Source organism: Gastrolobium bilobum, unplaced genomic scaffold (genome assembly GCF_033153095.1).
Source record: "Gastrolobium bilobum isolate Gb01-03AN ecotype WA unplaced genomic scaffold, APGP_CSIRO_Gbil_v1 utg2134, whole genome shotgun sequence".
Lineage (NCBI taxonomy): Eukaryota > Viridiplantae > Streptophyta > Magnoliopsida > Fabales > Fabaceae > Gastrolobium > Gastrolobium bilobum.
The window spans coordinates 710665-726831 of NW_026899657.1; the positions used below are offsets into that span (position 1 = coordinate 710665).

Below are 16167 nucleotides of genomic sequence, written 5' to 3' on the forward strand. Positions count from 1 at the left end.
ATTACATGATTTTGTTCGCTGAACTTTTGAAGTGCCGAAACAATCAATTTTCTATTTATAAGTAAGGGGTAAATCCAGATATGCATGAAAAGAAAAATAAAGTAACCTAGCAAGATCAAATGGATGCTAGGCTAGCAGCAATCATGAGTCGTTAATTACATCACTTAAGTATGTTTAATTCTTTATACCAAAACTTACCAATTTTGTTACTATCTTAAGCGTCAATACGTTTCTTTCTGGTTTTGCAACTATGTTTCTTCAGTACGTAAATCACCCTGATCTGGTACACTGGTAATCTGGAACCATTGGCATAATTATCTCCCTAGGTTTGATTAAGCTTTCTCTCTGTTTAATGAATGGAGTATTTATTTAAAATAAAACAAGTCATGATAGCCAGTTCATGGTAAGGTGTATAAGTTTGACCCTAGCCTATGATAGACATAATCAAAACGTCATTCACATACAACATAATCTCATTGAGAAATATAAGGCATGTTTCGATATATATATATATATATATATATATATATATATATATATATATATCTTTGTTTGTTTTCATAGTTTGTGCAAGAAATGGTGGGAAAAAAAATCAGATTTGATATGGGCTCGTAGTAACGAGATAAAGGGACAAAGACTTAAAAAGTCTAAAGAAACACGTTCATTCTTCATATACATCATCCCACAAATATAATAACATTAACTCAAAACTCCTGAGCCTCCTCAATAGTCAATGACTGAAGAACAAACACATGATTCTAGTTAGGCCTAAGATGCATAGCCTTCAAATAGGCATCTCGCAAATGGGATAGGCTATAGAAGCCACTTGAATCCGCCAATTAGATTATATGTCGTCATACTAAGGCAACATAAGCAAGCAGGGCATGCCATCATTATATAAAGAAGGCTCAAAATCATGTATGATCATCTTTTTCCATTATAACTTAAGTTCATTGGTTAAATATTAACTTGAGCGTCAGAGATCCTTGTAGTTATCTCCCCACCGTTTGTCCTAGGCAAGCAAAGATTTCAAGTGGCAGCACAACCATCCCGTAAGAGCATCTCGCATCAGAGCCCATTTTGCTGCAGACTCATCTCAGATTTCAATTGGACTTGACTAAATCGTGGGTAGTCAGGCCCAACATCTCTTAACTGATCAAGATATTTTTTAATAAATAAATAAATTAATTATTCAAAAAAAAAATAGTGACATTTTTATAATTATTAGCGAAGATAATTTTTTTTCTTAAAATAAAAAAAAAGTCCTTAACAAAAAGGTTCTTTTGCATTGAGTTTCTTTTAAAATTATTCAAATGAGAATATTCTTTCTTAAATTTCAGCGGATTTTGATTACGATATATTTTAAATTAAATCAATGACAAATATACTCTTACTTATTCGAGACAAACTCAATTCATTAGAGAAAAGTCTAAAGTTCACATTGAGAGAAAAAATAAATGAAAAATGAAAGCCACCAAGTGGTATAATGAAAGAGTACAACACATTTAGTTTTTTTTCCAAATGTTGATAAGGGAACCGAACAACCTTACCGCCCCTCATTCCGAAAAAACATCTAAATCTAAGGTCACACTCAAGTTCAATGATCATTTTATCTCTGTAATCCCATCACACTTTTACAATGAGAAAAAAGTCAGCTCCCCAGTAGTGTCTTTTTCCCTGTTATAAACCTCTCCTTCTACATATAACACAAACATGCACCTGTTATTATTATCAAACTTACACATCAAACGAAGTAAAAATGACATTAAAAGTGACATGTAACAAATCATTTTTCTTATACCTAATGTCGTGTTATGATTAATATATAGGTGCTAAGGTGCATATTGCATGGTATATGTATTGTTTATGCAGTATACAGTATGTATGTATTGCATACGTATATATAATGTATATAATTAATTGAATGAAATGTATATAAATAATTAACATCTACATTGAGAAAGACGTGGCACTGTGGCAGAAGGGCGGCACCAAATCCTTTTGACTTCAAACACATAGCCCTGTTTTCTTGTGCTATAAAAGCAGGGGTCATCTTACTTTGCATTAGAACCAACAAAAGTTTACTTTCGTTCCTGTTTTTATCTTTGGCATTTGAGTGCACTTTTTGGCTACCCTTCTGGAAATCATACACCTTATTACTTCTCATCCGCTTCCAAAATGGGAAGATCACCTTGCTGTGACAAGAATGGACTCAAAAAAGGTCCATGGACACCTGAGGAAGATCTCAAACTTACCAACTATATTCAAACTCATGGACCAGGAAATTGGCGAACCCTCCCCAAGAATGCTGGTACCTACTACTAGTTTTCTTCTTCTTCTTCATATACACCCTTCCCCAACTCACTCTATACACGTTTTGTATGCTCTTGGTTACAGGTCTCCAAAGATGTGGCAAGAGTTGCCGCCTTCGATGGACAAATTACCTGAGGCCTGATATCAAGAGAGGAAGATTCTCCTTTGAAGAAGAAGAGACCATTATTCAGCTACACAGTGTCCTGGGAAACAAGTAGGTGTAAAATTTTCCTTCTATGCATAATATAGAGAGTTAATTCATAACATCATATATGACTAAGTGATTTAGAGTTTCCTTTATTGCCTCGATTCTTTTAATAAAAAGGGATATTTTAGCATAAGTTAAGTGTACTCTTGTATTATTTGCGCTTCAAGTCCAAAGAACTCTTCCGTGAGGTATCCCCATTCAACCTTCTCCGGGTACCATGCCCTCGGGGTACGGCCCGTTTGGGCTAGCCCCTCATTGTAACAGTGGGTGCACTAAGCTTCGCAACCGGAGAAAAGACGAGACTAATCTCTCAACCGAAGATTTTTGGCTTATCCTCTGGCCCCCAAAGATTTTCCAAGAAACTGCTTGAGGCAGGGTTTGATCCCTGCACCAAGCAATCCCTTAAGAGCTCAGCTGCCAACTGAGCTACCTCGGGGGTTAAATAATTATGTATTTCACTTATAAGAAGTATTAACTTTTTTTCATGAATCAAAGAATGATTATGCTTGTGTGATGTAAGTTTTATTTTATATATTAGATGCTAATCTATGTTGTTTGTGCATATTTAGGTGGTCAGCTATAGCAGCTCGGTTACCAGGAAGAACAGACAATGAAATAAAGAACTATTGGAACACCCACATTAGGAAGAGGCTACTTCGAATGGGAATCGACCCTGTTACTCACGCTCCACGTCTTGATCTACTTGACATGTCTTCTATCCTCAGGTCAGCATTAGGTAACCCATCTTTTCTGAATCTGCAAGGCCTATTGGGTGCTCAAGCGTTGGTGAACCCAGAGTTGTTAAAGCTGGCTGCCACTGCCTCTCTGTTATCTATGAAGAATGACAACCAAGACTTGGTTTCACAGAATCTACAACAAATCAATGGTGGGAATTTTCATGTACAAGGCCAAGTTGCCCCACCACTAGAGATCATGAGTCAGTTTCAGACACCAACTCAAAGCACCAACGTTATAAACATGAACTGTTCAAGTTCCCCGGAGAATTCAATTCCTTCTTACCTTGGGGAGAACCTCAATATTTCTCAGCAAAACCAAGTTGATTTGCTACAGAACCCGGAATTAGTACATTGCATAAACGATGCATACCAAAACATAGGCTATGAATCAGTTCTGTCTACACCTATATCGACTCCAACCCCATTAAATTCATCATCCACTTATGTGAATAGCAGCACCGAGGAAGAGAGGGACACCTATTGCAGCAACGTATTCAATTTAGAAATTCCAGAGAGTCTGAACATTGATGACTTCTTGTAAATATGTGCATGAATATGATTGTGTTTGTAAAACTGCTAGTTAGTTTGCATTTATATATTCTTCTTGTAATTTATTTTTGTTTCATACAGAATTTTGTAGTCGGGTTGTTTCTTTGTTCATTTTTGCTTCCCAGTTGTCAATGATTCTTGTTGATAACTATAGTCTTTGTATTTTTTTACCAGTATTTTTCTTTTGAATGTTTTCTCTAGTTGCAATTTTGCGTGGTGAAGTGTAGTTGATTGCACTCCGAAAATGTTCATTAGAGTAAAATCCCCTGGTTTTGGAACTGCAAAATTTCCCTGGGTCATGCAGAATAATGAGTTGAAAACAACATTCTGAACGCTGTTAAAGCTTTAATCAACTTAACCATACATGAAGTTCAATTATAATTACAAAAGAAAGAAACGAAGGGTTATCATGCGCTTGACAGGATGATGATTTTTGCTTATAAAATATAATTAACTGAAAATTTATCTTCAAAATTTATTAGAATCGGACTAATTAATTTTTTTTTTTAAACTGATCCTACTTATCTCTTTGAGGAGAATCAGAACTCCTGGTGTCCCACGGGTTCAAATTAATGATAACGAGTTTTGATACTTTACGAAACATCATAAGTTCAACATTATGTGCTGCCATCGTATCAAAGAAAGCGCAACTTTATTCTTTTTGGAATAGTGATATTAATTAATGTGATAAATGTCAAGATTGAACTCCACTCAATAATTTGAATTGTTATATGAAGAAATGAATATGGTTATGCATTTTTAATGGGAATATAGTTTCTCATATTTATAAGATAAATTTGTTTCATGCAATAAACAAAAAAATTGATATGACCACTTGTTTTCTTTTTCCTCTCTTCTCCCAATTGGTGGGTCTTATCCACTTTTTTGTGTGGCACTAGATAATTTATCTCATACAACACAAGAAACTATATTTTTAATATGCCATCTTGTGTAAAATTATATTTTTACTTAAAAGTAATGTGAATAATACATAAGTTCATTTTACTTATAAAACATAAATTATTCATATACTAATTTTTTAGATACTTAATTAGTACTATACCATGAAATCATATATCTGAAAATAAGCCCTCTACGTTTCTTTCACGGGTTATTTTATCTTTCTTTTTTTTATGTCTATTTTACCTATCACTCTCAACATTTTTAGATCAAAATCTCATTTAACTTTTACTATTTTTATCTTCACTTAAGATTCTGATCTAACAGTGTTGTAAATTAGTAGGTATGAAAAGAAGTAGGTAGAATAATATATTACTTCTTTCATAATATACAACTTCTTCTTTTTTTGATGAATTGCAAAGTCTTTGTTTAATAAAAAAAATTAAATGCTGATTTGAAAAATGGCCGAATAAGTGGTTTAGGAATATTTTTAAAAAAAAGTTGCATAAGAGATCAGCACTTGGATAGAAAAGGAAGAAGGGTAAACAATTAAACATCACACTAAGTCTTTAAAGACTTTGAGCTAATACCGATTGACCTACGTACTCGTTAGATAGTTTAGGAATTGTAAAAAAAAAAAAAAAAAAAGCAGCGTGTGATGCATAATAATAATAATAATAATAAAATTAAGGAAATCTACTTCTTATATTACAGCAAAAAAATCCTTTACAAAAGTACATAGTTATAAAATTATTTTTTTTCTCTTTCTCTTTTCAAAAGTTGCCGGCTAACAGAGTGAGAGAAAAAAAAAATTCATATTATTATTATGTACTCCTTGAAATACATAATTATAATCGATGGCAGAAGAAGACTTTTTTTGCAGTAACAAGAGAAAAAATGACCCTAATAACAATAATAATAATGGGTCCCGTAAACGAAATTAATTGAACTCCGAATAATCGATTGAATATATATATATATATATATATATATATATATATATATATATATATTGGCTTTAATGTTTCTACAGTCAATATAGATAAGTTGTCTACATTCACTTCCAAAACGACTATGGCTTTAATGTTTTTACAGAGAATATAGATAAGTTATCTATATTCACTCCTCAAAACGATGTCATTTTGGGTTGAAAGATTAGAAAATCATAGTGAGAAAAATTATTATATTCCTAAAATAAATTATAATTAGAAAAATATCTTGTTTTTCGCCTCAAGACGACGTCGTTTTGGGCTTAATGTAGATAATTTATCTACATTAAATGTAGAAAAATTAACCCTATATATATAGGTAAAATCATTTTTATAGCCGTTTTACGTACTGCAAAAGACAGATGTATGGTTATGATTTCCCACGTTTAATATTTTCATCTTTTGTATGGTTATGATTCTCCACATTTAATGCTTCACATTCACATATATATATATATATAGCAAGTATTTAACTGCTGCAATCTGCACATACAGCAGCTACAGAAATATAAATCCCATATATATATATATAAGTAAAATCATTTCTGCAGCCGCTTTACGTACAACAACGACATGTGTATGATTATGATTTCTCACATTTAATATTTTCATCTTTTGTATGGTTATAATTCCCCGCATTTAATGCTTTCAAGTATATATATGGCAATTATTTGATTGCTGCATGTACAGCAGCTGTAGAATGTAAACCTCATATATACACACATATATATATATAGGGGAAGGATCTGTTTACAAGTTTTTTTTACAAATTTTTGCAAATTGCACTATGTTCTCCTGGGAGAAGATAGTGAAGTTTATAAGAGTTTGTAAACAAAAAAGTTTGTAAATATAACATGCCTCATATATATATGGGGAATGCTATTCTCATTTTACATGAGAGTGGTTCTCTCATGTTACAGAGAGAAACCACGTGGAGTCCACCATTAAAGGATAAGAAAAGAAAAAAAAAGTGGGTGGAATTTTCAAAGTGATATAATATGAGATAATTATCTCATGCAAAATAAGAGTAGTATTTTCTTACATATATATATATATAATTTTTTAAAAAGTAACGAGTGATGCATAAAAAAAATCAACAATAAAAAATCTACCATAATACGAAAATGGGACAATGGTGTGTATTATTCATTTTATCCTGGAATATTATGCTTCCATCAGAACAATGATTTTCGCTACTCTTAAAAATCCAAGCAACTCACAAAATGTAATACGCTTAAAAAAGAAATGAATTATATGGTGGATAAAAATTGCACAATTTATGGTGAAGGTTGTCATTTCCACTAAAAATGTCTTTTTCCATCTCGTGGCAAATTGCTGAAGGCGAAGTAGTTTAAAATTGTAACTTTGAAGAACAATATGACACATGGACAAAGGAAAGCACACACCACCTCCATCGTGTTTTAATCAATTTGATCTCATGGTAGCCAATCATCATCTTCGACTTATCCTTCTCTTCATTTTCTCCTTTGTTTGCTATCCCTCTAGCCTCCACCGCCCACAAAAAATGGTTGAACTTTGAACAATTGAAACGCTTGCCGCGTTTATTACGAAAGCACAGCAATGGAGAGTTGTCGTTTATCATTTGAAAGTTGATCTTTGACATTATGCGACGCTCAAAAAGTGTACCCTTGTCCTTACGTGCCCACTTCCGACAAATAGGACCATATTTGTTTCCTACGTGAAGTGGGAAAGGAACCTTTTTACCTTTACTCATTAATTAAACCCCTTCTCCTTTTAGACATAAGACCTTGTTGTTGGCACATTTGTGGCCATAACTCCACATACACACTTCATTTCCGAGACCATTGTATTTTGTACCGTATCTTTAGCTTTCACATTTTTATTTTTTTTGGTGGATTTGTTTCTTACGCACAATACAAAACATCATTTCTACAAGCAAGATTTTGAAAAAAGTCTTTCATATTTTTTGCGTATGGGTCCTCCCTAAGTCCTAAAGCAAACTTATATCTTGACAATAAGAAAAAGAAGCAATAATGGATGCACATATCCATCATTTGCTATGAGACTAAATGCATATTGCTGAATTTCTTCATATTTTTCTTAGTACTAAGACCATGAGAACAAGTGGTAGACTGGTAGTGAATACAAAACATAATCAGCAGCACTTTTTGACGGGCCTTGATGTAAAGTTCTCGGTGGACTTAAAAGAAAACTGGGCAGCTGAATTTTTTCCTTAGGTAGTGTTTGGTTTAGGATTTTTGAGTGGTTTCCTAGCAAACTGATTTCTGAATTCTCAGTTCTCCACGTTTGGTAGAAGGATTTCATGAATTTTACCATCACTCTCAGTTACCTAGCTATCTACAATTATGTTAAAAAGGGACAAAACTACTGTTAACGAAAGCAGCCTGGGACGTGGTATTTTTCTAAAAACTGGAGAAGTGAATAAAGTGGTACAAGATTACCCTCACACGTCAGCAAACAACTTTTTACAAAACATCACTCATCTATGTTCTGAAACCCAAAATTGGCGGTTCTGAAGAAACCCAAATGGAAGTTTGAGTGAAGAAAGCCAAATGGTTATGATGGAAGGTCAGGTAAACGAGAATGAAACTCGGTTATTTTTGCAGTTTTGAGTCCAGTTTATGTATATTCTCACATTTTAATGAAAATGGCTGGACCCGATTGTATGCGTTGTGGAGATATGTTAAGACCCTCTATTTGGTAGCTGGTTCCATTCTTGTAGCTGGTCGAAGAAGACGCCCGTGAACAAGATATACCGCGTCAGAGAAGTTACAAGGGTTATGTGTAAAAGGGTTTTTTTGTAACTTCGTTAAGTTTTCCCATCAATCTTTTATCTTCAACCAAACACGGATTCAGAAATTTCACTCAATTTTCCTGGTGAAATTTTGTCCAACCAAACAACTTTTTTTAAACTTTCCTATCTAACTCAATTTTCCTACAGATTCCTAGTAATTACGTTTCTCTAGTAAAAAAAAATTTAACCTGAACCAAACATCCCCTTAAGGTTCCTCACGCTCCATATACGGTGGAATTACATCACCTTCATGATTATGGTTTTCAAATTGCAATTAACAATAAACCCAAAGACTTCTAATTTAGTCAGTATCAGACACCAAATCAAGGTAACCGATTAGGCTTTTGGTCAACATTTATTTGTGATTTTTAAGTTGTGGTTGCTTTACACAATACCTAAAATTGCAAAAAATTGTGGCTGCAATTACAGCGACGATGTTGAGGTTGTGGATCATAATTTGAATTCCTGCATTTTTCACGAACTGAATTTGAAGTTTTGCTTATAGGTAAAATTTGGTGTTTTAAACCCGCCATAACCAAGACATCTATTGCTAACATCTATGATCTTTGTTAGATATAAAAATAGGGTTTTATAAGAGTTATATTGTAGGAAAAGTGATTGTGTAATGTTATAGAGATTCGTTTTGCGTGCCGTAATTTTCTATTTTTCTTTTTTCTTCAAGAAGTGTGAGCCCCACAAAATGTTATGTGTGTAGAAAAGTTTGTTGTGTCATGTTAAATGACAAATGCAAACCCCATAAAAATAGCGGCTTAACTTTTAAAATAGTAAGTATATGACATGGTATAAGAGGTTTTATAATTATATAGTTTAGAATTTGTATCATTTTTATTTTTATTTTTTCAAATAAAAACCAATTAAAATTTCAGCATAAGATAAGTCTGTGTATTGATTACGATTCAAGTTAAACGATTGAATGAGTGTATTAAACATGAAAATCATTGAATGTGAATTCTTTTAGAATATTGAATTGTGACGAAGTCTCATATTAATTGATAATTAACTAAGTGACTATATAAATAGATGGATCAATAGATTTAATATTTTAAAATTTTGAGTTGAAATATAAATTAAATTTATTTATTATTATTGATGTAATTTAACCCAATTGGTAGTGGTCCCCACAATGGGTTCTCCCTCACCCATTTGACAGTGATAATATATGACTACTCGGAGAAAGCTTCCATACAGGGAGAACGTACTATCGTAGTCATGACTCATGAGCTCCCACTGACACACTTTCGGCTACAATTTAAGTTTTTAGAGTAATTGATTTAAGAAAATCTTCGTATATTTCTCTTGCAAAAAGTTATATTTATAAATTTTTTTGTTTACAAACTACAATAAGTATGATCGATCATATTTTAATTAAGAGTGTATGACCGGCCATACTTAATACAATTTGTAAAAAAAAATTGTAAACGGATCCTTCTTCGTTTTTGTTTATCTTCATTCTTTCTCCTCCTTCCACCCCACGCAAGAAGACTGAAGCTGTTTGAAAGCTCAAGATTTCACGCTACTAAGAGCCCAAAAGTGCACCCGTGTCCTTACTAGTCGCGCCATTTCTCTTTCCTGTATAATCACAATCTTGAATCAACAAATTAGAGACCCATAAAAATCACATTGGTCCTGGCTTTCTTCCGCAACTTGGAAAAGGAACCTTCACCCCATTAACCCCATCATTTCCTTTCATAAACAGAAGAAGTAGTTGACCCATGTATCCATTTATGCAATTTTGTATGGACATAATTAAATGGCTACTTTTACTTCAATATTGATACAAGTTATGATTTTTATTAAAAATTTAATCCAATATGTGAGTTGTACCATTGGCACTTTCTTTCTTGATAAGATGTAACTCATGCAATGCAAGACGAATTTTTCAACAGAAAGTTTGACTTCACTATTGACTTTAGGAAATTAGAAGCAATACACAATTTCAAACAAGAAAAATTATCTTTAATGGAAAAAAAAAAAAAACCTTGAGGCCAAGAATTGTATTAAGTAATTACTAATTAGAGGTGGCAAAGCGGCCTGCCTGCCCCGTCCCGTCCCGTCCCGCCTTGCCTTTGAAGGTGGGCTAGATATCTCAGCCCGCTCCGTTCCGTTTGGGCGAGCGGGACGGGCTGCCCGCCAAGCCCGTGACATTTTACACTAAAAATAAAAAAATAAAAGAAAATCAGCCCGGACGGGCTGGCGAACTTGGCAGGGCAGGCTTGGCGGACAACGGATTTGAAAAACTCAGCATGACGGGACGGGGCGGGCCGGCCCGGCGAGCTGGGCCCATTTTGCCAGCTCTATAAGTAATGAGGAGATTAGTCAACAAAAGTGGGTACAGTTGGTCAATAGTTTGGTCCATTCCTCTCAAGGGCGTAGGTTCAAACCGATCAATGTGAGGACTTTGTTGGTGGGTGATATGTAATTCCTTCCGAAAATTTTCAAAGAAATTGAGGGGTTTTCCATAACCTAAGTGAGATACCGATGTCTAATTTCACTTAATCTTAATTTTTTTCAAATAAAAAAAAAGTAATCAGGAGATTATTAAATTTCAGAAAGTACATCCAGTGTTAATTTTTTTAACACTTTTTTATACGTAAACAAGGTTGGCAAAATAAGAAAACAACAGTAACTGAGGTACGGATAAGAGGCACCTCGCACTGATCATACACTGAAACCACATCATGGTATTGTGTAACAATTCTGGTTTAACCATTTCTCCAGTGACAGTATTATTGCTAAAGACATTGCTATGGCAACTTATGTGTTTCGAAATCTAACAGATACTTAAAAATTGAAATAATGGGATCGATTTTATGTTCTTTCGAACAAGGTGTAGATGTTCTCAAATCTTAATATTTGTAAGTTGCTGTACGTATCATTGATCAATACTTTCTGTGCTTGAAGGGAATCGCTGTAAAATCATGACCACCCTACGGATAGATCGAGCTCAATGAAAACGTTGTGGAAATAAAATACATCACTTTTTGTATTACATTTACATTTACATAATGTTTGTAACCATGAACTGTTATTCAGTTAACAAACTAAGCTGGATGGGAATAGACTAGTTGGAGTGCAGGAGTCAAATGGTGTGAGGTACCTAATGGTCTTAAAAATAAAAAGTTTATATATAATATGTTGCATAATAATTTTTATAGTTTAGGGTTATATAAAAGAGATAGGTTAAAATTATAAAAAAATTTATTATAAACTCTTACAAACTATACTATATACTATTGGTAGTACATGCTACATAGTACATAGTATAGTTTGTAAGGGCCTGTTTGGTATGACGTATAAGGCATGATAGTATAAGCTTATACTTTACGTTATGACATTTTCAGTTGTTTGGTGTGACCATCGTATAGTATAAGTTTATACAGCACAATCCCTTAATACACCAAAACGATGTATAACTTAATCCGGCCTAAGGGTGAGGGATAAGGTCTGATAAGAGATTGATATATTAACATCGTTGACCAATGTAATTCTCAAAAATTAATATATTATTTTAATATTAATCTATTAAAATAAAAATTAACTTTTCAATATATTATATTTTTATTTTTATAAAAATTAATTTATATTTTGGACACATTGATCAATAAATTTTTATTAAAATTAATATCATATGATATTTTTTGAAGAATTATATAAATTCTTTATTAAAGGATATTTTTATTAAAAATATTTATTTTTATCATATATAGTATTATACAGTACATTACCAAATACTAGATGATATTATTTTATACAATATATTATTTTATACAATACTGTGTCAAACGCTAGATAGTATTAAAATTCAATCAGGTCTTATACAATCAGGCCTTATACTATCATATCTTATACTATCAGGCCTTATCCTATACTATGCACCAAACATGCTCTTATAAATATAACTTTTAGACTATATAAAAATAGCAACGTCGATATACTAATGATGTTTGCCATTGCCCTGGTAGGCAACCATGTACGTAAGTCTTCCAAACTGATCAATCTGAAAATTAGTCTTCTATGGGCTTGAGAAAAGTGAGCCCAACTAGGAAATGCTTGTTTTTTTGGAACAAGGAATCGCAATCAATAAACTATTTCCATAAAATACTGCAAAAGGACCAGCCCAAATTTTACAAAAACATAAAGCAACAACGCTTTCTCATATAAAATATTTTTAAATAAAATGAATTTAATTAGTTGTTATTGTTAACGTTAATAAGTTTATTATGACATCTGCTAATTTTTGACATATAATAAGTGATTACCTTTATTTAAAATAATAAAACAATGAGATGATAATGGATAATGTGTCAAAATATTAATAAATACCAGTATAAAATTTATTTAAATTAATTGTTCATATCAATTAAACTCGAATATTAAAGAAATGGGAATGTTTAACGTTATCAAACAAAAGGAAAGAACCAACCCAGCCAGAAAAAAAAGGAAGCAAATCTTTTTCTTTCTTTTTTTGGATAATGGAAGCAAATCTACTATATGTTGAAAATTTATGTCTTTTTCATCTTTTTCTCTTATGTAATTTTTGCTGAAATTTTGTATAAATGCTGTATTGTATGGTTTTCCTTTGTGCTAATATCTTGGCTTTGAGCTCCTTTGTTTCACAAAGCCCAAACCACCTAAGAAGACATCCTAAGTGTTATGGAATATATATTTGATGATGATAAATAATTTACAAGAAATCTTAAATTAAAAATGGAGCTTGAAGACACAAGTAATTAGATTTTTAAAATTTTGTCACGCATTATATTATATCACATAATATTTCTCTAAGCTCCATTGCATTATATGCATTTCATTTTAGAAATAGAAATTAAAAGAAATCTGTTTTAATAAATAATAAAATAATATAAAAACTAAAGTAAAAAGTAGTTTTTAAAATAAAATGAAAAGTAGCTTTTACAATTTGATAAAGCAATCAGGTTCAATAATTTAAAAAATATATAGTCACGTGAGGGAACAGTGACCAAAATGTCATTGTTTACCAATTTTTTTATGCAAATACCACGCGAACAATATTATTTCTCAATATGCCGCGAGGGCGAGTTCATCACTGAGAGTAGCGAACTAGGTGACAATTAATATCCCTCTGCTCTGACAAAAGCAGAACATGTGACAGTGTCATAGAAGTTCGCTAGAGATAATAGCGAACTAAGTAAAAGTCATCTGACACACATAATTTCGCTACTTAATGTAGCGAACTATGTGCCACTAAATAATAAAGGGACATCTACTAGTACAAGATTAGGCCAAAAGTGAGTACTGAGGGGTATTAATTATAGGCACACAGTTCGCTACTTAGTGTAGCAAACTTGTTTGTGTCAGACACATGTTTTAACAGTTATTTTTACTTAGTTCGCTATTACCCCTAGTGATTTTCTATAATACTGTCACGTGTTCTGTTTTTGTTAGATCAAAAAGATATTAATTGTCACCTAGTTCGCTACACCTAGTAGTGAACTAGATGGCCACAAGAAACACGCCACATCAGCAAATCAAGTTCGTTTAGCATTGTAACGAACTCGGACACGTGGCATTTTGAGAAATAACACTGTTCGCGTGACATACTGATAAAAAAGTGACCAATGTGTGGTACATTGGTCACTATTCTTCACGTGGGTTTGTTCTCTTAAATAAAATATAAAATTAATTTAGTCATAAGTTTTGTTTTTATTAGAAAAAGTGTAAAAGAAACTGCTTGCACCTTTCCTGTAAAACAAAATGATCGAAATATTTCTTTATAATAATAATAATAATAATAAAAAGGGAAAAGTATTTCTCCAGACACCGGAGATAAAGTTATCTCCAGTGACTCAAAACGATGTCGTTCTAAGGTTATAAAATTAAAAAATTATAATGATAAAGACTAATATAACTCTGCAATATATTATAATTACAAAAATATCTTGATTTCCGTCTCAAAACAACGTTGTTTTGGACTCACGGAAGATAACTTATCTTAGGATTTTACCCTAATAAAAAAGAGAAACTTTTCCAATCATATACATCTTTCACAGTACCTATACTTTTACGCTCTGGAAAAATAGTTCAAGAAGAAGCAATCTCGTTTTCTATCTGTTAACATATTGTCCAAAAAACTTTTGATCTCAAAAGAAGAGTCTTCATCATCGTCTCTTCATTCTTTTGGCTGGAGCTCATATTTCTTCCACACCGCTTCTGCTTTCCTTATTTTCGTGTGGGTTCAGAATAAAAATTTTGGGTATTTTTTTTGTGCTAAAATCGTGAGTCCTCCTTCATCATTCTTCCCGGTGGGTGCATCATTTTTTTGAGAAAAATCTGATTCTATATGTGAGATCAAATCCTTTGAAACAAAAAATTGGGGCTTTTTATGGTATACTCAAGAAACTCAAATCCTTTGTGAATCTTTGATTTAAAGCATTTAATCTGAAATTTTCAGATCTATTAATTCATATGTTTTAGAGATTTTGACTGGTATACTCTGAAAATTAAATCTCTTGAATTGTTCATTGGTTCAGAGATTTACTATTACAATTTCAAATCTGATTTTTCTGTTTATATTGTGATAAATTCTGTTTAAATCATATCTCTTGAAGTTCATTGATTAGAAATTTAATCTTGATATATCGAAGCTCTTTGTTGCATAAATTTTAGGGATTTTGATTCATATATCCTTGCAATAATTTTCTACATACATCATAAATTTTGGAGTTTAGTTTGATATTAACGTGGTATATTTGGTGTGATAGAATATGGTATTTTTTTTTATTAATTTCACTTGTTACAGTTCTGAAAAATTTTGTATTGGTTGTTTAAAGTGAAGTGCGCGTGTGTAAAAAATCTGTGCTAAGTGTGTGGATGCAACCGAGTGGGTTGGCGACCTTGTGCTTAGCTTGAGAGTGTGTCTCAAGGCCTGGAGCCTCAAGAGTCCACTAGAGTGTGTGGAGTTCTTGTGTGAGAAGAGTTGGTGAACTCCATAGATTCGGCTTGAGAGTATTCTCAAAGCTTGGAGCGGTGTAGGCACTAGGAAGATTTTTAATATTTTATTTGATTGCTTATGTGAAGCGTGTTTGTAAAACAGGTACATTTATGATAAATAAAATATCTATGGTTACTTCAGTTTGGACGTAGCACCCAATTTAGGCTTAGTGGATGTGAACCAGGATATATTGTGTGTCTTTGTCTCTCTGATTTAATTTTTGAATATTCTATTTAGAGACTGACAGTTACACTTATTCTCGTTTGAAAGTGTTGTAACACCTTACTGGTTCTAATATAATTGTTGTAGCACATAAACTGTTTTCTAATATTTGGAAGTTAGTCATGTTTTGATTTTTGTAAGAAAGCTTGTTGCTGCGTTTTCTCTGTAAAATAAAAGGTCAGGTACTTTTTCTATTGATATACATCATATAGAAATCATTTTGCATATAGGGACCTAAGGTAAAATTAGTAAAATTATTATAGTTGTGTGATTGTTTACTGAATTAAATTTGTAAAATAATTTTGAATTGTCTATCTTTTGTGTTGGTGTGGTGATTGAACTGATAAAAGTTTACCTTTGTCTAGACTTTACAAATCTAAAGATCTACACATAAAAAGTTTAGAACACCGATTCACCTCCCCTCTAGATGTTCCGCAAGCATCCTGTAAAAAAGCCACTTG

The 16167-nt window shown here is 32.4% G+C and overlaps 1 protein-coding gene across 1 annotated transcript; it reads left to right on the forward strand.

Moving 5' to 3' along the window:
• Nucleotides 1–2178: 2178 nt before the first annotated feature.
• Nucleotides 2179–3799, forward strand: LOC133292379 (transcription factor MYB41-like). Its single transcript, XM_061490786.1, has 3 exons — nt 2179–2311; nt 2398–2527; nt 3091–3799. The coding sequence occupies exons 1-3, from the start codon at nt 2179–2181 to the stop codon at nt 3797–3799; spliced, it is 972 nt and encodes a 323-aa protein (XP_061346770.1).
• The last annotated feature ends 12368 nt before the right edge of the window (nt 3800–16167 follow it).